Source organism: Lepisosteus platostomus, chromosome 4 (genome assembly GCF_059453375.1).
Source record: "Lepisosteus platostomus isolate fLepPlt1 chromosome 4, fLepPlt1.hap1, whole genome shotgun sequence".
Lineage (NCBI taxonomy): Eukaryota > Metazoa > Chordata > Actinopteri > Semionotiformes > Lepisosteidae > Lepisosteus > Lepisosteus platostomus.
Window position 1 is genome coordinate 10,087,210 of NC_142614.1, and position 25,113 is coordinate 10,112,322.

Consider the following 25,113-nt stretch of genomic DNA (forward strand, 5'->3'; position numbering starts at 1 on the left):
GGGCGCTCCAGCGGGTATCTGATAAACCATGCAATGGAACCAGCAAGTGTTTCTTCAGAATTTCCCACCTCGGCTGAAAAAGTTGAAATGGTTGCCGGATCGTTTAGAAAAAAAGTTACCGCTGCCTTGCATGATGCAGCAGATTCAAGACCAGCAAGGCTGAGTGTATGATCGCCGCAGCTGGACAAAACGGCAGTGGGGTTCGTGTCCATTAAAACTGCTTGGCTCCGTTGTACCTGCTCCGTTGTCATACCCTTGTCCAGTGCAGAACTGGAAGATGCGGTTTGCAGTGTCTTCTCCTGCTTTTCGTGGAAGTTGTCAACTAAAACGAATCTTTCTTGAATGGTGCCCTCCTGGCGCATCATGCACTGCTTGAAAATCAGAATCACCTTGTCCCTGCGGCTCTTGTTCCAGACTCAACTGCTCTCGTTCTGTTTCTGATGGCAATGATGAATCTTCACTCACTGGACCCGGAGTTTTCGGATTAAAGAAATCACTTATTGGCTTGTAGACACTCAGTGCTTCTTCACTTTTCTTCCTTTTCCACCGTTTATTTGCTCCACTTTCAAAACCCCTTTTCATTTTGGCTTCTGAAGCAATTAAATCAAAATGAGATCAAAAATCACAGAGATGAATAATAAAACACTCAGTGGGTGAAGTGTCAACTACCGCATAATTGATTGATCAGATACTAAAAAATCTAAAGAAAAGTCAAAAGAGGTTTAGAGGAAAAGTCATAATTGAACCTCTGGAAGGATCCGAAAGGCTGTCTCATTCAAGGAGGGGTAGTGGACTATCAGTATCACTGGGAAGAGACCTAAAATAAGGTCACATTTCATTTTACAATTTGAGAACAAAAAGCAGAAGCCAGGCTTTGTAGCACAAGTCCAGCACAGTGCAAGAAAAAAGGAAAAGGAGCAGACTGCCTCCTTCTGTGTGTAATTCCGTTTTGAAATGTTTTATAAGAACAAAGGATTTAAAAGGTATGCCAATGTGAGCAGGCTTTATGGCGACTGACTTTTTTCACATTGTGAACGTTTTCATTTTCTGACACTCTAGCTAAAAACAGCTATGATGCAGCACGCGAGGTGACTGTTTACTGTTCTACAGTGCTGCACAGCCAGCTACAGACACACGGACAGAAGTACAGACCTTCTGAGTGTGCGGCCACTGTTTCTCCAAATCATGTTGGCGGACTCTCCGATGGATCCCAGAACATGTGCTGTATTCCATGACTTTAACAGCCCTGTCGTGCGTCGCGGATGTGCTGGCGGGTCTGAGCCAAGCCAACATCGCGTTTCACCGACAAAACCAAAACGCTTCTCATCAATCGAAAATAGACAGCCGGAGTGTCACAAAACCGAACTACACCAAGGCCTTCGATCACGACACTTTTTACCCGGTGACACACTTCAGCAAACTTCCAAAGTGCGTCGATAAGTAATCAATAGGCCAGCAAAACATGACCGCAAAAACCAGCAGAAAGGAATATATCCCGTTTTTTTGCCATGTTCGGGGCATCCGTAAGACCAGTAATGTATCCACAGAAGGCTAACCTGACTCATCTCCAGACCCGGAGAAAACTGAAGGGTTTTATCTATTGGAACTGAATTGTGAAACTGACCGCCTCCAAAAAGCTGATCTGATTGGTGAAAAACACTGAGACTTCCTCAGGGAGCCTTTGGCTGCCTTCTGCCTGCTTCCCAGCTGTCCATTACTCCACATTCGACTGGTGGAGGAACACAGCCAGCGGGTTCGAGTGGAGACGACGCACCCTTGGCTGAGGTGAGGCCCCCCCCGAGAGGTGAGGCCCGGGCCTGGTCCCCCCCGTAGACCCTGAACGCAAGAGACTGTAACAGATCTCTTAAGACCATTCCGGTTCACTCACTCCAGGGCCGTCCCTGTGACCGTGTGAGCGCTCGGCGTTGTAAACCAGCGTGTGCCGCGAAGAGCCCGCGCCGCCGCAGAGGCACGTGTGCTCCCACACGCTCCCCGTCGCCTGGACACGCCACCACAGCCACCGTCCCGAAGGACCGTCAGACGTGATCGCTTTTACCTACACAGCTTGCTCTCTGCGCCCCCGACTCCTTCATCTCCCAGCTTCCCCCAGAGAAACCCAAGCGCAGAGTCCCATCGCCGTAAAATACACCAGATCTGTCCCTGCAACACACAGACGTGACAGGACACACTGAAGACTTACGGCCTATTTAAATGTGTCTCTCCTTCGTTTCAGCTCCTCGCGCGCCCCAGGATACCTGAACATTCACCCCCGCTTCCTAAAGGCTCCGCCCCACCAGAAAAGATAGACACCGATCTCCCTTGGTAACAAACGACCCTTTTATCAATAGACTCCACCATGAATAATCGTGGCGTGACCGGAAGGAAATTTTAGTTGAATATCACAATAACTTTCAAGCGACGGATGCACAGGTTCGTCCCTTAGCGGCGATGCTTCAGCCAAGGGAAGAGGAGTCTCCTACTTCACTGGCCTCCACGGGGCGGCAGCTCTTCCTCTGGGTTCTTGCGGTTGAGAACAGGTCCAGTCGGGTGTCGCGGACAGATTTCTGCGGGCACGTTCATTGCAATCCGTCCTGCCGACCCCTGGCCTGACCCCAGTTAGTGCGCTGGGCTCAGTTCACTACAGCTGACCCTGGGTCACTGAGGGGAATGTCAGTTTAGGGGTCACAGTGTTCATCTCTACTGGGGCAAGTAGTGGTAAGTGTGAATAAAAAGAGGGGTTCACAGGGACAGTGGAGGCTAAGAGGTAAGGAGTAATAATAATAATAAAGATTTATTTGGGATAATTCTAGCTATTGGCCTTTTTATCCATTTCAGATAGGTAGAAAGTGATCGCTAGACACAGACAGATACAGCAGTTTTTATTCTCAATACAAGTCATATCTATACTATTATTAGTACATTCAAGATACGTTTTAGGTCTTCTTAATCGGTTTCTGCTTTTTAAGGAGAGTAGCTGATTCAAAATCACTCAATTCAATTTTTTCAGTGAATAAATCGTTTGTCCTGGAATGCCGCTTCTCGCCACTAGGAGGCAGTCTCGGAACAACGAGCTCAGTGCTCAGCCTCATCATCATCATAAGCTTTTTTATAGCGCCTTTAAAAGTAAACAATAAACTTTAAAAAAAACAGTTATAAGGATAGCAAATTACAAAGCAAACCCATATAAAAAGACAATTAGAAGTGCAGCCAAAGGTAGAAAATGGAGCAGACACGTAAAAGCCCTTCTGAAGAAGAGGTTTTGAGTCTGGCTGTGAAAAAACTCTGATGTTTTATATTTTGGGGGCTAGACCTCCAGAGTTTTGGGGCACTGCAAGAGAGGGCCCAGTCACCCACAGAGTGGAGGTGATCCAGGGGCACACACAGTAGGCCAGAGCTGCGCCGCGGGGGGTAGGGTGGCAATGAGTCATACAGGTGTTGCAGAGCCTGACAGGAGAGCTGGAGGACTGACTCTGTGATCGGCTCGACTTCGGTCTCTTACCTGTCCAACTCCTGCAGACCGTCACGCAAGAACCTCCTGTTTTAAGCTTTTAGAGGTGGGAGGGGAGGGGGAATGAAATTGACCTTGTGTGTCAGACCCTGTGTTGGAGAGCTGTGCTGCTCACGTGTGCAGTTTCCTGGTCTGAGAGTGTCTCTCGGCTCAGCTTGCTGGGTTGTGCAACAGCCTGGAGATCCTTCGGTTCGTGGGAATGGGCACCTGCTCATCCTTCTTTCTCCCCGAAACACAACCTCGCAACCCAGCTCCCCGACCCTACCATCTCTTCCCCTGGCTCTCATCTTCCTGGCCTTCCAGGAGTGACCCCAGGGCATCGGCTTCGACTGCATGACACACACCCGCCACCCTCTGTGTAAAGCAGGGGCCCCTGTCCTGGGTCTTGAGCAGACTCCCTTGGAGTTTATTCCTTTGGCATCTGGTTCATGCTTCACCGTGGACTCTGAAGGTTGGCTTCGGCAGCGAACTGGGAGGATCTGAAAGGCCTGCAGTCAGTCTCCTCTGTCGGGCGCAGGGCTTCTTCATTAACAGCAGCTGGAGATGTTCGGGTCTGACCCGGGCCTGCCTCGATGCCCAGAACCGTTTGCGGCAAAGAAACTACTCTGGCGCCGAGCTCGGCCCGAGCTGATCGACATTCACATCCCCACAACTCACAGCCGCGGCTGGCTCTTACACAGACAGGAAACACCTGATAGGTGATTATAGATAGGTGTGAATATACAGCACATACACACAGGTATTCACTGTCAGTACCCTCCGTTGTCACCATCATCATCATCACTCGTCTACTGGAGAAAGGACTTTCCAGTAGACATCAGACCGCTGTCCTCTTGTTGACTGGCCAGTGCGGCCAGCTGTCTAACAGAAGGTGCCAACACCACCCGTGTCCACCAGAGGGCAGTAACACCAGCAGCACACACATGTATTGCCTCTCCCATCCGCCAGAGGGCGCTAACATCACCAACACACATACAACGCTTTTCACATCCACCAGAGGGCGCTAACATCGACGACACATCCACACCGACTTTCTCATTCAAGGGCACGTCTCTCTGAAAACCGGTTTCTATTCAGATTTCATTTTATTTATTTTTTTCATTTAAAAGTGATCCGAGGCACACAGGAAACAGGAATAAAATACCATTAAAAAAGAAAAAAAACATCTAAAAACAAAAAAATGATTATATATATATAAAACCATAAACAACAAAAAGAATTCAAAACGGGACAAACTGATTAGCTAAGCTGTAGACACAACCAGCTCGAGCTCAAGTTACCCTCGCCGTCCGTCCCCGGTCTGTTCACCCCTCCTCTTCCTCACCCCTCCCTCAGGGGAGCCCGGAGCCCCGAACCGTCTCCCTGCTGCGCTCACGCACAGCGCCCGAACCTGGGGTCTCCGATCCCCCCCCCCGTCGGAGTGTCCAGAGGAACGGGGACACGGTCTGAAACCTCGTCCCGTCCTCTGAAAGCCGGAGCATCCCCGAGGGGGGCGCAGAGAGAGGGAGGAAGAGGGGGAGGGAGACCGGAGGTGCTGTTTGTCTCCGTCTGTCCCTCCCTCTCCCCTGAGACAGCCCAGGGGTGCTCCCGGTGACCCCAGACTGGCCCGCACGGGTCAGCGTGGGGCGCAGCCGCCCTCTCGGCCCAGAACCAGACTGGGCCATGTTCACCGTAGGCGGGCCGTCTGCGCCAGGGCTAGAGAGCCCCCCCACGCTGACCAGGCCCCGGGAGAGGAAGGGGTCCCGAACGTGCCTGCCCTGTGTTAGGTGTGCGTTGGCGTACGGTGTTCCTTGTGAGTGCTGTGGAGTGTCTGGCCTTGCCCCCGCCCCCGTCTCCCCCCCACCCCCTCGCTGGCGCCCCCTTTCAGTTCCAGATTTTAAGGAAGCTATCCCATGATCCCGTGCAGACCGCCATGCCGTCAGTGGTCACCCCGAGGCAGCTGACCCTGTTGTCGTGACCCGCGAGGACACCTGAGACACAGACACAAGGAGAGGGAGAGAGAGGTCAGTGCAGACACTCAGGTGGACACCTGGAGTGGACCAGACTGCTGTGCAGGGGGAGTCTGGTGACAGTGTGGATCCTGGAGTGGACCAGACTGCTGTGCAGGGGGAGTCTGGTGACAGTGTGAATCCTGGAGTGGACCAGACTGCTGTGCAGTGGGAGTCTGGTGACAGTGTGAATCCTGGAGTGGACCAGACTGCTGTGCAGTGGGAGTCTGGTGACAGTGTGAATCCTGGAGTGGACCAGACTGCTGTGCAGGGGGAGTCTGGTGACAGTGTGAATCCTGGAGTGGATCAGACTGCTGGGCAGTGGGAGTCTGGTGACAGTGTGAATCCTGGAGTGGATCAGACTGCTGTGCAGGGGGAGTCTGGTGACAGTGTGAATCCTGGAGTGGACCAGACTGCTGTGCAGGGGGAGTGTTCTCTATAGTGAGTCAGTGTGGTACATCAGTGTGTACGTTGTGCTTTCGGCCGCTCCTCACCCGCGCGATCCCCCTTCATGGAGTCCCAGATGTTGCAGTTGAAGTCGTCGTATCCCGCCAGGAGCAGCCGGCCGCTGCGAGAGAAGGCGACGGATGTGATTCCACAGATGATGTTGTCGTGCGAGTAGAGACCCAGCTCCTGGTCGGCCCGTAAGTCAAAAAGGCGACATGTAGCGTCGTCACTGCCTGTTGCAAATGCACTGCCATTGGGAAAGAACTGAAAGAGAGAGAGAGGGGTTAATACAGACACACTGGACACTACAGTCCATTAACACTGCACTGAGAGAGAGGGGTTCATACAGACACACTGGCCACTAAAGTACATTAACACTGCACTGATAGAGAGGGGTTAATACAGACACACTGGACACTACAGTCCATTAACACTGCACTGAGAGAGAGGGGTTAATACAGACACACTGGACACTACAGTCCATTAACACTGCACTGAGAGAGAAAGGAAGGTAAGAGGCCACTGAAGTTTCAGGAAGACAATCAGATCTGAGAACTGTCTACATCTGTAAGAGAGACTGACAGATGAACCGCTACTGGATAAGTCACAAGACGGTCAAACAGGTACTCACACAGACAGCATTGATGTCGGACTCGTGTCCAATGAAAGTTTGTCGGCACATGCTATCCCGGATGTCCCAGAGCTTGACGGAGGCATCACATGCACCCGACACAAAACAGCGTGAATCCGGAGAAAGAGACAAGCTCATCACATCCCCACTGTGTCCGGAAAATACTGTCGTCTGCTGGCCTGTTTCTATATCCCAAAGAGCACTGAGAGAGAGAAGGGGGTTAATACAGACACACTGGACACTACAGTCCATTAACACTGCACTGAGAGAGAGGGGTTAATACAGGCACACTGGACACTACAGTCCATTAACACTGCACTGAGAGAGAGGGGTTAATACAGACACACTGGACACTACAGTACACTAACACTGCACTGAGAGAGAGGGGTTAATACAGACACACTGGACACTACAGTCCATTAACACTGCACTGAGAGAGAGGGGTTACTACAGACACACTGGACACTACAGCACATTAACACTGCACTGAGAGAGAGAGGGGTTAATACAGACACACTGGACACTACAGTCCATTAACACTGCACTGAGAGAGAGGGGTTACTACAGACACACTGGACACTACAGCACATTAACACTGCACTGAGAGAGAGAGGGGTTACTACAGACACACTGGACACTACAGTCCATTAACACTGCACTGAGAGAGAGGGGTTTATACAGGCACACTGGACACTACAGTACATTAACACTGCACTGAGAGAGAGGGGTTAATACAGACACACTGGACACTACAGTACACTAACACTGCACTGAGAGAGAGGGGTTAATACAGACACACTGGACACTACAGTCCATTAACACTGCACTGAGAGAGAGGGGTTACTACAGACACACTGGACACTACAGTACATTAACACTGCACTGAGAGAGAGAGGGGTTACTACAGACACACTGGACACTACAGTACATTAACACTGCACTGAGAGAGAGAGGGGTTAATACAGACACACTGGACACTACAGTCCATTAACACTGCACTGAGAGAGAGAGGGGTTACTACAGACACACTGGACACTACAGTCCATTAAAGAGCAACTGCAATCCTTCTTTTATATTTTGGGGTTATAAAGAATCATCATGGATGAGTGCATTTCAACCCACAATAAAACTAAAATGTACACAGTAACTTGTAAAAGCCTCCAATTTACATCACAAAACAGACTTAATTTCCAGGTATGCACAGCCCCTACTCTTCATTTCAGAACAGGGCAACTCAACTGCTGGGGAGGTGAAGTGGCCTTATAACATTGTAAACAGGCAGGCTTGTGAATCCACCCCTTTTAATCCAACAGAAATACTGCTCTCTACTTCGAGACAGTTTTGCCTGTAAGTAGCCTGTAAATACTACTTACAGTACCTGTTAACTCTGCATGCAGAGCACATTGGAACATGTCTGCTGCACAACCTGTACTTATTCGCTCACACATCACAGGCCACGAGTCCTGACAGTGACTAGCGAGCAGGAAGGGCCGCATCACGCCGCAGTTCATGGGAACTCTCGCTCTTGCGCATGGAGAGACCAGGGCTTGTGACGACATGACGACTATCCAGTACTTTCACAAAGTTCACGATTTTGTGCTTAATTCAAAATCTGTCAAGCTTTTCTATACCGTCAATGAATTTATTTTGTTACTGAGATTCAATAAATCATCTGAGAAATTGGGACTGCAGTTCCCCTTGAACAGCAGTATGCAGTGAGAGAGGACTCGAAGGGCTTTAAGACGGCCAAGGGGAGGGAGTAAGAGGCTGAGCTCGCATGTGAACACTCACCAGGTCGTGTCTCCTGAACTCGTAATGATCTGATTGTCGTCTAAGAAACGGCAACAGGACAGATACCCTGTAGGACAGACAGATCATGTCAGGGCGCTCTCTCCCCCCACAGGGAAAGAATGTGAAACGCCAGAATAATAAAACACTTTATCCAGAGTGTCTGGCAAAAACAGAGACTAAACCTGAGACCCTGGTTAACACATTCAACTTGAAGTGCTGAGTCACCAGGCTTATGGGGGCAGTAGTCTCTGTTAGCTTCCTCTCCTCCTTCCCAATGTCTTCTCTTCCTCCTCTACCTTCTCTTCTGTCTCCTCCTAATTTACTGTTTACTCTGCTTGCTACACCGACACCTGCTCCTCCTGCTGCACTGATACCTGCTCCTCTTGCTGCACCGACACCTGCTCCTCTTGCTGCACTGACACCTGCTCCTCCTGCTGCACTGACACCTGCTCCTCCTGCTGCACTGACACCTGCTCCTCCTGCTGCACCGACACCTGCTCCTCCTGCTGCACCGACACCTGCTGCACTGACACCTGCTCCTCCTGCTGCACTGACACCTGCTCCTCCTGCTGCACTGACACCTGCTCCTCCTGCTGCACTGACACCTGCTGCACTGACACCTGCTCCTCCTGCTGCACCGACACCTGCTCCTCCTGCTGGACCGACACCTGCTCCTCCTGCTGGACCGACACCTGCTCCTGCTGCACTGACACCTGCTGCACTGACACCTGCTCCTCCTGCTGCACCGACACCTGCTCCTCCTGCTGCACCGACACCTGCTCCTCCTGCTGCACCGACACCTGCTCCTCCTGCTGCACCGACACCTGCTCCTCCTGCTGCACCGACACCTGCTCCTCCTGCTGCACTGACACCTGCTGCACTGACACCTGCTCCTCCTGCTGCACCGACACCTGCTCCTCCTGCTGGACCGACACCTGCTCCTCCTGCTGGACCGACACCTGCTCCTCCTGCTGCACCGACACCTGCTCCTCCTGCTGCACCGACACCTGCTCCTCCTGCTGCACCGACACCTGCTCCTCCCGCTGCACCGACACCTGCTGCACTGACACCTGCTCCTCCTGCTGCACTGACACCTGCTCCTCCTGCTGCACTGACACCTGCTCCTCCTGCTGCACCGACACCTGCTCCTCCTGCTGCACTGACACCTGCTGCACTGACACCTGCTGCACTGACACCTGCTCCTCCTGCTGCACTGACACCTGCTCCTCCTGCTGCACTGACACCTGCTCCTCCTGCTGCACTGACACCTGCTCCTCCTGCTGCACTGACACCTGCTCCTCCTGCTGCACCGACACCTGCTGCACTGACACCTGCCCCTCCTGCTGCACCGACACCTGCTGCACTGACACCTGCTCCTCCTGCTGCACCGACACCTGCTCCTCCTGCTGCACTGACACCTGCTGCACTGACACCTGCCCCTCCTGCTGCACCGACACCTGCTGCACTGACACCTGCTCCTCCTGCTGCACCGACACCTGCTCCTCCTGCTGCACCGACACCTGCTCCTCCTGCTGCACCGACACCTGCTGCACTGACACCTGCTCCTCCTGCTGCACTGACACCTGCTCCTCCTGCTGCACTGACACCTGCTCCTCCTGCTGCACTGACACCTGCTCCTCCTGCTGCACCGACACCTGCTGCACTGACACCTGCTCCTCCTGCTGCACCGACACCTGCTCCTCCTGCTGCACCGACACCTGCTCCTCCTGCTGCACCGACACCTGCTCCTCCTGCTGCACTGACACCTGCTCCTCTTGCTGCACCGACACCTGCTCCTCCTGCTGCACCGACACCTGCTCCTCCTGCTGCACCGACACCTGCTCCTCCTGCTGCACCGACACCTGCTCCTCCTGCTGCACTGACACCTGCTGCACTGACACCTGCTCCTCCTGCTGCACCGACACCTGCTCCTCCTGCTGCACCGACACCTGCTCCTCCTGCTGCACCGACACCTGCTCCTCCTGCTGCACCGACACCTGCTCCTCCTGCTGCACCGACACCTGCTCCTCCTGCTGTACTGACACCTGCTCCTCCTGCTGCACCGACACCTGCTGCACTGACACCTGCTCCTCCTGCTGCACTGACACCTGCTCCTCCTGCTGCACTGACACCTGCTGCACTGACACCTGCTCCTCCTGCTGCACTGACACCTGCTCCTCCTGCTGCACCGACACCTGCTCCTCCTGCTGCACCGACACCTGCTGCACTGACACCTGCTCCTCCTGCTGCACTGACACCTGCTCCTCCTGCTGCACCGACACCTGCTCCTCCTGCTGCACCGACACCTGCTCCTCCTGCTGCACTGACACCTGCTCCTCCTGCTGCACCGACACCTGCTGCACTGACACCTGCTCCTCCTGCTGCACTGACACCTGCTCCTCCTGCTGCACTGACACCTGCTCCTCCTGCTGCACCGACACCTGCTCCTCCTGCTGCACCGACACCTGCTCCTCCTGCTGCACCGACACCTGCTCCTCCTGCTGCACCGACACCTGCTCCTCCTGCTGCACTGACACCTGCTGCACTGACACCTGCTCCTCCTGCTGCACCGACACCTGCTCCTCCTGCTGCACTGACATCTGCTCCTCCTGCTGCACCGACACCTGCTCCTCCTGCTGCACTGACACCTGCTCCTCCTGCTGCACCGACACCTGCTCCTCCTGCTGCACCGACACCTGCTCCTCCTGCTGCACCGACACCTGCTCCTCCTGCTGCACCGACACCTGCTCCTCCTGCTGCACTGACACCTGCTCCTACTGCTGCACCGACACCTGCTCCTCCTGCTGCACTGACACCTGCTCCTCCTGCTGCACTGACACCTGCTGCACTGACACCTGCTCCTCCTGCTGCACCGACACCTGCTCCTCCTGCTGCACTGACACCTGCTCCTCCTGCTGCACCGACACCTGCTCCTCCTGCTGCACTGACACCTGCTCCTCCTGCTGCACCGACACCTGCTCCTCCTGCTGCACCGACACCTGCTCCTCCTGCTGCACCGACACCTGCTCCTCCTGCTGCACCGACACCTGCTCCTCCTGCTGCACTGACACCTGCTCCTACTGCTACACCGACACCTGCTCCTCCTGCTGCACCGACACCTGCTCCTCCTGCTGCACCGACACCTGCTCCTCCTGCTGCACTGACACCTGCTCCTCCTGCTGCACTGACACCTGCTGCACTGACACCTGCTCCTCCTGCTGCACCGACACCTGCTACTAGTGTTGCTGTTACTATGGTTAATAGTTCTGCAGTTCTTTCCTACAACTATTACTACTGTCATTACAAGTGCAGCTCCTGCTGCTGTAGCTGCAGTGTACTGTGCAGCTGTGATGCTCCAGTCGCCTCAGACTCTCTGCCTCCCTCTCCCAGTAGACAAAGACACAAGAAGCTCCAGTATTAATTACAGAGGACTGTAATTAACAGACCTGTGTGCTAATTAGAGGAACAGATCCATCCACTGAGACACAAAGCCTGAACGCCTCCAAGCCCCACTGCCAGCAGCCAGCTGGGATCTGCTCACGGTTCAGGTGTACCTGTGTGCCCAGGTAACTCTCGGCTCACTCGCACGTTGCCCTCGCGCGTCTTCAAGCTGTAGATGGAGCAGATGTTGTCCAGGCCGCCGCACGCCACGTAGTTCCCCGAGGGAGCGTAGGCACATGTCATCACCCAGGAGGACCGGAGAGGGATCGCATGCATCTGTACAGGGCCGGAGGACGCAGGGACAGACGGGGACAGAGACAGACATGCAGACAGACAGGGAGATAAGAGACAGACAGGACAATACAGACACACAGGGGCACAGAGACAGACGGCACAACACAGAGACAGACAGGACAACACAGACACACAAGGGAACAGAGACAGAAACACAGACAGGACAACACAAACACACAGGGGACACAGAGACAAACACAAAGTCAGACAGGGGGACACAGAGGGTGACAGACAGACAAGGGGACAGAGAGACACAAAGATAGACAGGGACCACGAGAGAGACACAGGCACACAGAGACAGATGGCGAAGGGGACAGGAGGACCAAAACAAGAAAAAGGTTAATTGTTTTTCAGTTTTAAAGAATTACTCATTATTCCTGAAAGACAGAATCTACAGAAACAGGAAATCAGGAGCTTACCTTGTTAGTGGTGTAGCTGTCCCAGATGATTAATTTTCCATCCTGGGAGGCACTCACAAGCAGCCTGGGAAGGGAGATATGTTATCAGAGATCATATAGGAGCACAAGCGTTACGACTACAGGACAAGAGCATGGCTCTTCTAGTGTATGAAGACTAGTTAAATGATGTACACCTAGGCCATGTGTCCAGCTAGGTGTAACACATGGCAGGTATCAGGTGTGAACACAGTAATCACATGGACCTGAAGCCCCAGTGCACGTCTCTGATCTAGGACAGGTGTCCAGTTTACTTCACACAGGTTACAGGTGTGAACACAGTAATCACCTGGAATCGGTACCCCAGTGCATGGCGTAGATCTTGGCCAGGTGCCCTCTCAAGGTACGCCGCGTCCTCATCTGGATCCTGCCCACAGGGTCGAGCCCGGCCGTGATCTGAGAGACAGGCAGAGGGGTGAACAGAACTGAACCTCTTCAGCCTTCGACACAGGAGCCAGTGAAAGACACAGGAGGAGGGGGGCAGGTAGTCCAGCTCAATGTGGCCAACAGGGCGGGGCAGAGGCACAGGGAGAGGGAGAGGGGAGTGAGTGTGTGTGTGAAAACTCACCTGTGTAAGTGTCGAGTCTCCACATGCTTTCCTGGCATCCTGAAAAAACAGCCAGGACACTGAGTGAGAACTATCCCTCCCCTCACTCTCACCCAACCCCCATCACTCTCACTCCAACCCTCATCCATCTCTCCACCCTCTTCCTCTCCTCCCCCCTCTTCTCCTGCCTCCTCCTAATTTACTATCCTCTCCTCACAATCCCCTTGGCCCCACCTGTCCCTCCCTCCACTCTCCTCTCTCCCTCCCACTCTCCTCCCCTCACCCCTCTCCGCTCCCTCCTTAACCTCTTCCCTGTCCCCTACCCCTTCCCCTCTCCCCTGCTCCCCCTCTCTTCCCTCCCCTATCCTGTCTCCTCCCTTCCCTCCTCCCCATCCACAGTCCCCACTCCCCTCCCCCCTGTCCCCTGTCCACTGTCCCCACTCCCTTCCTCCCCTGTCCACTGTCCCCACTCCCTTCCTCCCCTCTCCCCTGTCCACTGTCCCCACTCCCTTCCTCCCCTCTCCCCTGTCCACTGTCCCCACTCCCTTCCTCCCCTCTCCCCTGTCCACTGTCCCCACTCCCTTCCTCCCCTCCCCCCTGTCCACTGTCCCCACTCCCTTCCTCCCCTCCCCCCTGTCCACTGTCCCCACTCCCTTCCTCCCCTCTCCCCTGTCCACTGTCCCCACTCCCTTCCTCCCCTCCCCCCTGTCCACAGTCCCCACTCCCTTCCTCCCCTCCCCCCTGTCCACAGTCCCCACTCCCTTCCTCCCCTCCCCCCTGTCCACTGTCCCCACTCCCTTCCTCCCCTCCCCCCTGTCCACAGTCCCCACTCCCTTCCTCCCCTCCCCCCTGTCCACTGTCCCCACTCCCTTCCTCCCCTCCCCCCTGTCCACTGTCCCCACTCCCTTCCTCCCCTCCCCCCTGTCCACTGTCCCCACTCCCTTCCTCCCCTCCCCCCTGTCCACTGTCCCCACTCCCTTCCTCCCCTCCCCCCTGTCCACTGTCCCCACTCCCTTCCTCCCCTCCCCCCTGTCCACTGTCCCCACTCCCTTCCTCCCCTCCCCCCATCCACTGTCCCCACTCCCTTCCTCCCCTCTCCCCTGTCCACAGTCCCCACTCCCTTCCTCCCCTCCCCCCGTCCACTGTCCCCACTCCCTTCCTCCCCTCTCCCCTGTCCACTGTCCCCACTCCCTTCCTCCCCTCCCCCCTGTCCACTGTCCCCACTCCCTTCCTCCCCTCTCCCCTGTCCACAGTCCCCACTCCCTTCCTCCCCTCCCCCCTGTCCACTGTCCCCACTCCCTTCCTCCCCTCCCCCCTGTCCACTGTCCCCACTCCCTTCCTCCCCTCCCCCCTGTCCACTGTCCCCACTCCCTTCCTCCCCTCCCCCCTGTCCACTGTCCCCACTCCCTTCCTCCCCTCCCCCCTGTCCACTGTCCCCACTCCCTTCCTCCCCTCTCCCCTGTCCACTGTCCCCACTCCCTTCCTCCCCTCTCCCGTTCCCTCTCTCACTCTGATTTGGTTCCTCAATTGCTCCGCCTCCTGGCGCAGTTGTTCCAGCTCACTCATTGTTGATCTACTGTCCAAGTGCCTTTGCAGCCCAAGCAATCAGCAAACTAGAAAACAGAACACATGGGGCAGGGGGGCAGTTGAAATTAACTGTTTCATCATCCTCAGATCTGTAGAGACTGTAAAGACACTCAGTCCAGCTCATCTGTATCTTCAGATTCACACTCATCACCATCAGATCTGTAGAGACTGTAAAGACTTACTAGCTCTCAAACACAGCAGAACGTTAACCTAATCTCTAATCCTAATCTCATTGCAGATCACAGGCATGACTGTGAATAACAGTCAGGATTATATTCTTCAACAGATTACAGCAGATTAAATATTAATAACACTTAGTCAGACAGAAGAAGCTTTTATTAAATAAAGGAACATATGGAGGCCAGGTGGAGGTGAGCTGGGGCAGCAGCAGCTGCAGCTCCACTGATACTGACCCAGAGCCAGAAAGCCAATAGTCAAACAGGCACACAGACTGACACAGGCACACAGACTGATAGATACAGACTGACACACAGACTGACACACAGGCACACAGACTGACAGATACAGACTGGCACACAGACTGACACACAGGCACACAGACTGACACACAGGCACACAGACTGACAGATACACACAGGCACACAGGCACACAGACTGACACACAGGCACACAGACTGATAGATACAGACTGACACACAGGCACACAGACTGACAGATACAGACTGGCACACAGACTGACACACAGGCACACAGACTGACACACAGGCACACAGACTGACAGATACACACAGGCACACAGGCACACAGACTGACACACAGGCACACAGACTGACAGATACAGACACACAGGCACACAGAGTGACACACAGATACAGACTGACACACAGGCACACAGAGTGACACACAGGCACACAGACTGACAGATACAGACTGACACACAGGCACACAGACTGACAGATACAGACTGACACACAGGCACACAGACTGACAGATACAGACTGACACACAGGCACACAGACTGACAGATACAGACTGACACACAGGCATACAGTCTGACACACAGGCACACAGACTGACACACAGGCACACAGACTGACAGATACAGACACACAGACTGACAGATACAGACACACAGAGTGACACACAGATACAGACTGACACACAGGCACACAGATACAGACACACAGGCACACAGAGTGACAGACAGATACAGACTGACACACAGGCACACAGAGTGACAGACAGATACAGACTGACACACAGGCACACAGATACAGACACACAGGCACACAGATACAGGCACACAGAGTGACACACAGATACAGACTGACACACGCTCAGCTCATTTGCAGGAGATCTGCACACCCTGCTCCTCTAGCGGTAAAATGGCTTTTCTGCTTTGCCTAAACCATCCTGTTCACCCCCAGGACATCGCAAAGGAGCTTTTACACTGCAGAGAGCAGAACAGCTCCTGTTGATCTGCTTCTGCCTGCTGGTCCCCAGGTCTGCCTCCAGCAGAGAGGTTTCAGATCTGCTCAGGTGTCTCGAATTTAAGAGCCCCCCCCTTCCCCTCCCTCCCAGCACTGGGAAGCAATTAGCCGCATCCTTGTTCCCCGAGGGACTCCTCTAACAGCCGGACCAGAGCACTAATGGAGGGTGGCGGGGGAGACATTAGGCAGCAGAATAAAATCCCAATAGGTGGCAGGCTTGGCAACAGAGGGCGCCGAGGGAGAGGCTGCATCCCAGTAAAAAAATGCCTGAATCTCATCGTTGGGCTTTTCTTCCTACATTTCATCACATCTGCGCATCCCTGTCCGTCTCGGGTGCTGTGGGTCACCTGCGGGGACATCCCACCTGTTTCAGAACAGCTCTTGAGAGCTGCCCACCTCCGTCTGAAACAAGGCCGCCTGCTTCCCTTGGTAAGTACTGTCATTCCAGAGGTCCTCTCTGGTCAGAGAGCCCCCACTTTGCCAGCTGGGACCTGTAATCTGCCTGAATCAAAGCTGCACCCTAGTCCAGAAGGCCATGAGATCATCGTTAGGCTCTTCGTCACCTGTGGCTTTATCGAATATGTGCATATGGCCGGGTTCTGGGGCGACGGGGGCGCTGTGCTGGGGGGAACTGGGGTCTCAGTGGAACAGTGGCAGCTCCTGCAGGCAAACGGTCTCGCCAGAAGCTGAAAGGACAGCCCTGCCCTCTCCCTGTCCCACTATGGGATTGTGCCCCCTGCAGTCAGGCAGGCTGCATGACACTGCCCCAGCTGTCCCTACTGCTGCCCCAGCTGTCCCTAATGCTGCTCCAGCTGTTGACACAGCTGTCCCTACTGCTGCCCCAGCTGTCCCTACTGCTGCCCCAGCTGTTGACACAGCTGTCCCTACTGCTGCTCCAGCTGTCCCTACTGCTGCTCCAGGTGTTGATACAGCTGTCCCTACTGCTGCCCCAGCTGTTGACACAGCTGTCCCTACTGCTGCCCCAGCTGTCCCTACTGCTGCTCCAGGTGTTGATACAGCTGTCCCTACTGCTGCCCCAGCTGTTGATACAGCTGTCCCTACTGCTGCCCCAGCTGTCCCTACTGCTGTCCCAGATGTCCCTACTGCTGCCCCAGCTGTCCCTACTGCTGCCCCAGCTGTTGATACAGCTGTCCCTACTGCTGCCCCAGCTGTTGACACAGCTGTCCCCACTGCTGCCCCAGCTGTCCCTACTGCTGTCCCAGCTGTCCCTACTGCTGCTCCAGCTATTGATACAGCTGTCCCTACTGCTGCCCCAGCTGTCCCTACTGCTGCTCCAGCTGTTGATACAGCTGTCCCTGCTGCCCCAGCTGTCCCTACTGCTGCTCCAGCTGTTGATACAGCTGTCCCCACTGCTGCCCCAGCTGTTGACACTGATGTCCCCGCTGCTGCCCCAGCTGTCCCTACTGCTGCCCCAGCTGTTGATACTGCTGTCCCAGCTGTCGACACTGATGTCCCTACTGCTGCTCCAGGTGTTGATACAGCTGTCCCTACTGCTGCTCCAGGTGTTGATACAGCTGTCCCTACTGCTGCCCCAGCTGTCCCTACTGCTGCTCCAGCTGTTGACACAGCTGTCCCTACTGCTGCCCCAGCTGTCCCTACTGCTGCTCCAGCTGTCCCTGCTGCTGCTCCAGGTGTTGATACAGCTGTCCCCACTGCTGCCCCAGCTGTTGACACTGATGTCCCTACAGCTGCCCCAGCTGTTGACACTGATGTCCCTGCTGCTGCCCCAGCTGTCCCTACTGCTGCTCCAGGTGTTGATACAGCTGTCCCTACTGCTGCTCCAGCTGTTGACACTGATGTCCCTACAGCTGCCCCAGCTGTTGACACTGATGTCCCTGCTGCTGCTCCAGATGTCCCTATTGCTGCCCCAGCTCTTGCTACAGCTGTCCCTACTGCTGCTCCAGGTGTTGATACAGCTGTCCCTACTGCTGCTCCAGCTATTGATACAGCTGTCCCTACTGCTGCCCCAGCTGTCCCTACTGCTGCCCCAGCTGTTGATACAGCTGTCCCTACTGCTGCCCCAGCTGTTGACACTGATGTCCCTACAGCTGCTCCAGCTGTTGATAGAGCTGTCCCTACTGCTGCCCCAGCTGTCCCTACTGCTGCTCCAGCTGTCCCTGCTGCTGCTCCAGGTGTTGATACAGCTGTCCCCACTGCTGCCCCAGCTGTTGACACTGATGTCCCTACAGCTGCCCCAGCTGTTGACACTGATGTCCCTACAGCTGCCCCAGCTGTTGACACTGATGTCCCTACAGCTGCCCCAGCTGTCCCTACTGCTGCTCCAGGTGTTGATACAGCTGTCCCTACTGCTGCCCCAGCTGTTGACACTGATGTCCCTACTGCTGCTCCAGGTGTTGATACAGCTGTCCCTACTGCTGCTCCAGCTGTCCCTACTGCTGCTCCAGCTGTTGACACTGATGTCCCTACTGCTGCTCCAGCTGTTGACACAAATACTGCATTTCCTACTAAAGCCAGAATCACCGTTACAGCTAGAACTATTTTTGCTGCTACTGCTAATCACAAATGTGTTACAGACGCATGCACGATGAGCAGACGCAGGGGTACACAGTGTACAGACATGGACGAGTCGGGAAAGCGCGCTCAGACAGGGGCAGCGATCTAACAGCTCCCGTCCACGTCAGGCTGCGCGCCCGCTACTCGCTTTGAGCTTCAGCGGAAGGGAATGGAATCCGCCGCTTGCGCTACAAGTCGCCCAGACCTCCCCCCCTCCCCCTCGTCACCCGTGGCCGCGACGGCCGTGCGCTTCCCTGCCCGCCGGGCTCGGATGGGCTCGGCTGTGGGGGACGAGCTCTCGCTCGGCCGCCGCGGAGAGCGCGCCGGGCTCGCGGGAGGGGGACGCGTACCTCGCTCGTGGCTCTGTCTCGGCGCCGACGCTCGCGCGGGTGCTCTTCCAACACGCGAATCTCACACGATCACAAAAAAAAATATTTTCTTCCGAGTTCCAAACGAGGGGGAAAAAAATATTCAGCGTTTCCTTTCCAGGGTCGTTACGTCTGAGAGGTCTTCAGAAATCGTTTTCGCCCCTCTACTTGTCGGTTAAGGAGACAAAAAATAAATAAACCCTCATATTCCTCGTCTGGAGACAATCCGCTTTCTCTCCAAAATGTCTGGTTTTTTTAAGTTCTTCTTCCCAAAAGCAGAGGCGCTGGTGTCCGCATAAAACTCCCGTGTAACATTTAACGATACGTTTTGATTTTCGCTGTAGCTACACATACATCATGCTTTAGAAATCTTAATACTTATTTTAAAAGCGCTTCCTGTGTCGTTGCGGTTTTTCTAATGGTGTTTTGAAATGTAAAAAAAAAATGTTTCTTTCGCTCGCCCGTTTCCCGTTTCCTCTCACTCTCCGCTCCCGCTACGCCCTCGGTCTTCTGGTACAAAAATGAATTATTAAATAAATTCCGGCCCACAGGAGAAGGAAAGACAAGGCTCACGGATTAAAGACAAAATACAGCTCGGAGCCTGAAACGACCTATCGTCGTGCCCTTTAGCTACAAAAAGAAAAAATATACTGATGTATAGATATCACATATTTATAAATATGTACACAAATGCTTTATCTTAATGATTAAAATCCCCCATTGTAAACCTATATACAGTGTGCAGACGTCGCTTCTCTCCGAAGCAAAGCTCAACCACACCCATTCAACGGGGACTGTACCATCTCTGGACACCGCTTCTTAAAGAGGGGGAAACAGCAATCACTTCAAAAGACAAGTCATATTTACGGTCCTTATCGACCCACGCTAACGAAATTAGGCTTTCAAAATGGGTTCGAATTTCCAATGGGCGGGGGACTCGTTATTATATTTTATATGATTACGTGGATAGCGTCTATAAGGACTTATACTCCCCTCTCGCTTTCTCCCAATTGAGATAGGCCCATGTGTCTGCAGACCGGAGGCAGAGGTCATGTGACTGATCGCTACTGTACAAATTAACTCCTTTAAATTCGCAAATGTCAATTTAAATGCATAGATGTAAAAAGATTAATACTACTATATTATTATGGCCTGTATATATATATATTTCAAGCGTTTAAATAGACGTGCAACAAAATGTAGACACTGCTAGAGCCACTGCTGTCCCTCTCCTCTCACACTCACCCTGAATTCACCAGCACACACACACACAGTCACACCTGACTGTACTGTAGACACTGCTAGAGCCACTGCTGTCCCTCTCCTCTCACACTCACCCTGAACTCACCAGCACACACACACTGTCACACCTGACTGTACTGTAGACACTGCTAGAGCCACTGCTGTCCCTCTCCTCTCACACTCCCCCTGAATTCACCAGCACACACACACAATCACACCTGACTGTACTGTAGACACTGCTAGAGCCACTGCTGTCCCTCTCCTCTCACACTCACCCTGAATTCACCAGCACACACACACACACTGTCACACCTGACTGTACTGTAGACACTGCTGTCCTTCTCCTCTCACATTCACACTGAGACAGTGCAGTTATTCTGGTCTAGTGAGCTTCCTAGTTATTCCAGGGATAAGCCCCAGTGTAGGAGTTCTAGATTGGAGCACAGGGGCCCTGCCTTTCGGCTGGTGGTTGAAGCTCTCATGCTGGCAGAGAGCAGGAAATCTCGTCAGGAAGAGAGGAGGGGCGGGGTTCAGCGCAACAGGAAACAGGAAGTCCTTCCTTTCACCCATTCAACCAATGGAGGCCCCCAACTTCCTCCTCCCCTCACCACGAGGCAGGGGGGAAAAATGGGCTCTTAAAACAGACATAGAAAGAGGAGACCAGGAAACAAAGAGATTCTCTCGCAGACATCCTGGAGCTGCAGGGCCTGGGGTCATGACAGGGGCCCTGGCCATCCTTCAGCGGGACTTCTAGACGTGCTCCAAGAACGGTCAATGCCTCCTGAGGTGATGGAGTTACAGAGACTCCTGGGAGACCTGCCAGAGTGCGAGTAGCACAGGGAGAAACGGGCGAACTCCCGGCCTGAAGGGGGCGTCGCACTCAGACAGCCTCAGGGAACCACATCTCTTCAGTCTTTGGAGCCAAAGAGACGAAGACGTGAGAGCGTTCAGCCTGCAGGCCTGGTGGCCCTGGGGGCTGATGGGACAGGTGGGGGTGGCCTTAGAATATCCAGATGAGATCCAGTACAACCTCCCCAACTCTGCCATTGGGAGAGAGAATGGGAGACAGATCAGGAAAGACATCGGGGGAGAGAGATTGAGAGAGAGAATGGGAGAGATCAGGGGAGAGATTGGGAGAGAGAACAGGAAAGACATTGGAAGAGACATCGGGACAGAGATCGGGAGAGACATTGGGGGAGAGACATTGGAAGAGAGAGAACAAGAGAGAGGTCGTGAGAGAGTTCGGGGAGAGATCTTTGGAGAGATCGGGGGAGAGATCTGGGGAGAGACATCAGGGGAGAGACTGGGAGAGAGATTAGGAGAGAGATCAGGAAAAACATTGGGAGAGAGAGAACAGGACAGAGATCATGAGAGAGTTTGGGGAGAGATTGGTGGAGAGATCGGTGGAGAGATCAGGGGAGAGATTGGGAGAGAGATTGGGAGAGAGATTGGGAGAAATTATGAGAGATTGGGAGAGAGAATGAACAGAGGAGCAGGACTGGGAAGCCTGGAGCTCCTCACTCCAGTGGCAAAACCCCTGTGATCCCTGGTGAATCTGGCAGGGATGTCCGGAGCAGGGATAATTCACACGTGCCGGAGTCATAGACAACCGGGATGCAAATTCCATAAAAGACTGAGAGACGGATCAAGGTATGGAGTCCGGAAGGACTCCCGTCTGAATCCAGGAGGGATTTTAGAGGAGATGCTGGAGCATCAGCAACAAATGGGAACGTCTCTCGAACAGAGAGGAGGGGAGGCTTTGTACCCGGACCGAAACACAGCAGGGCACAAGGACAGATAAATCGTACTGAACGGCCAATCGGGCGTTTCAGTCACAGCAGATCTGTCGTCACCCGCTGGGCCCACAGGACGAGGAGTGAGGAGTGACCAGGGGGCAGCTGCAGAGGTGCATATGGGGGCAGAAAGACATGTGCGAGGGAGAGAAGGCGAAGAAGTGTAGTATTTCTCACTTCTTAGGTGAGAAAATGAGCCCTGAAACAAAATTACCTGCAGCTGAGGCCGACTGAGGCCGACTGAGCCAGGCTGAGCCAGGCTGAGCCCGGCTGCTGTCATTCCTCCCAAACGTCCGTCAGCAACTTTATATCAATGGATCATCACACACAGAAAGAGGCACACAGGCCTATATATCCCACTGGAGCGCTCAGCTGCAGCCGGCTGGCATGAGTGAGCGTTCAGTAAACTCAGAGGAGGCATCACTGCCACGCCAGTGCAGTTCGACACACAGGACCTACTAACTCAGACAGCGAGCCGCTGCATTTCTGATACGGGGAGGGGGGGCTTCATGACCACTGCTGTATATGACCTGCCTCTTTGTGTGCATGGCTCCATGAACCATCGCCTCTCCTCTTCAGTGGAGGGGGGCTGGGAAGGGATGAGAAGACCATGTGCAACTGCAGACGGGAGGTAGCTCCTATATTTTCAGAAGCAACACACTCCTCCCCCCTCCCCCCCCCCCCCGGCCTGTTCAGTAATGGTATGGCCCACCTGCCAAGTTCTCCAGGCTGCCTCATTAGGGAGTGTAGTAACGGAGGCTGGGTTGCTTAGCAACAGCCTTAGCGATGGTTCTAGGCTGGATGGATGGGCAGAGGCTGATGGAAGGAGAGAGAATCAGTCCAACACACACACACACTCAAGCCCACAGACATGCACACGCACAGACATACACAAGTGCACAGATACGCACATGCAAGCACCGATGTACTTACTGACATGGTCACACACAATGACACAGAAACACAAATTCCAATACACCTCTCTCAGTCTACACAGCCTCGCGTATACAGAGAGCATAATGTCCAGAGCACACAAGAGAAGGAAGAGGTATCACAGAGCAGCCTTCCAGAAATATGCAGGATTCCTCATCTGCAGGGGGCGCTATAATCAATTTCCAATTCACCCCATCCCACCCTCACCCGTTTCCAAAGCTGTGGCCCTTCGATAAAGGGTCAGACAGCCTTGTCAACCACGGCTCCCCACCCTGCCCCCTACAGGAAAGACAGAGAACAACCCTTTGTGTTCACTCTGTGAGACATCTGCTTCCCATCACACTGACACAGACACACACTGACACAGAGAGGTGCACACACACTGACTCAGGCACTGACACACAGACACACACTGACGCAGACACACACTGACACTGATATCCACACTAACACAGTGACATGGGTATCAACACACACTGACACAGAGATACACACTGACACAGAGACCAACACAGACACAGAGACACACACACTCACACGCAGATACATGCATACACTCACAAATAGATACACACACACACTGACACAGGGACAAACACTCACACACAGATACATGCATACACTGATAAGTATGACAAATAAATACACACACACTGACAGATATATACATGATCACAGTGACACAGACTGACACGGATACTGTACATGTACACTTACAAAGATTAAAACACACACTGATACACAGATACCATGCATACACACACTGAAGATGCATGCACACACACTGACACACATTCACACACACACACTGACACACTAATACCATGCACACACACAGATTCACAGACACTGACACACTGATACCATGCACACACACACAGATTCACACACACACTGACACACAGATACTGTACATGCACACAGATTCACACACACACTGACACACAGATACTGTACATGCACACACTGACACACTGATACCATGCACACACACACAGATTCACACACACACTGACACACAGATACTGTACATGCACACACTGACACACTGATACCATGCACACATACACAGATTCACACACACACTGACACCATGCACACACAGAATTCACACACACTGACACACAGATACTGTACATGCACACACACTGACACAATGTCGATCGCTGGACCCTCAGTTGGAGCAGGAGGGACCCAGAGACACGATCTGCCCCAGCCCGTCAGGGATACTGATGCCCCGGAGCGAGAAAGCAGCCGGGCCGGAGGCGAGGGGCACTCCAGCACAGCGTCGCCTTTTTAATCGGTGATGAAATAGCGGCGTATTTACGGGACTGCAGGACTGGGACACCCTGGCAGAAAATAATACACACCCACCCGAAAATAACCACCTGCCCAATTGCTCTCCTTATAATGAGCGCGATCCGGACACAGTCGGACTTTCCAATCCAGCCGGACGGCCACTCGTGAGCAGCAACTGACAGGTCTGCCCGCGCAGACCGCGGCAGCACCCGTATCGATCCGCGAGTGACTGCGCTCCTCTCGTCATCTCGCTGCCCGGCGCCCGGCGTCTCTTACCTGATCCGCGCCCGTGCCTCTCTCCCTCTCTCACACACAGGGGGCCTTTCCCGGGACCGTCCACCCCAGGACAAGAGTGACCGATTCCCCCCCTCCTTCTCCTCCTCCCCGTCTCCTCTGGAGCGGGACCGGGAAAAAAAAACACCCACCGCGTCACCTGCCTCCGGCGCCGCAGGGGTTAAGTGTTCGCGGCTCCCCTCTGCTCCACACCGCCCCCCTCTTCCCTTTTCCTCCTTGTCCGCCTCCTCGCGGAGTCTGCCAGGACACACCCACCACGACCGCATTGTTCCAGACTGACAGGGGGAATTGTCCAATCAGAGGCAGAGATGACCACTGAGGGGACGGAATGCGGCTATCGACGTAGAATGTGCCAATGAACCACGCGATGATAAACCAAACTTACTCTGAGCCCATCATGGGCTACAGTCCCAGTACAGGAGAACAGTCCCGTTACAATAGGGGCTACAGTCCCAGTACAGGAGAACAGTCCCGTTACATAGGGGCTACAGTCCCAGTACAGGAGAACA

The 25,113-nt window shown here is 54.1% G+C and overlaps 1 protein-coding gene across 2 annotated transcripts; it reads right to left on the reverse strand.

Moving 5' to 3' along the window:
* Window positions 1-4,574: 4,574 nt before the first annotated feature.
* Window positions 4,575-24,739, reverse strand: gnb2 (guanine nucleotide binding protein (G protein), beta polypeptide 2). Of its 2 annotated transcripts, none has more exons than XM_088628309.1 (10): window positions 24,587-24,739; window positions 14,612-14,715; window positions 13,124-13,162; window positions 12,845-12,951; window positions 12,520-12,583; window positions 11,920-12,082; window positions 8,366-8,432; window positions 6,575-6,776; window positions 5,991-6,207; window positions 4,575-5,478 (listed from the first exon to the last, which is right to left on the reverse strand). In XM_088628309.1, the coding sequence occupies exons 2-10, from the start codon at window positions 14,666-14,668 to the stop codon at window positions 5,372-5,374; spliced, it is 1,023 nt and encodes a 340-aa protein (XP_088484435.1). In that variant the 5' UTR covers window positions 14,669-14,715; window positions 24,587-24,739; the 3' UTR covers window positions 4,575-5,371. The 2 variants fall into 2 exon arrangements, with proteins under 2 accessions (XP_088484435.1, XP_088484434.1); XM_088628308.1 differs by lacking the exon at window positions 24,587-24,739 and adding an exon at window positions 19,026-19,818.
* Between the last annotated feature and the right edge of the window lie 374 nt (window positions 24,740-25,113).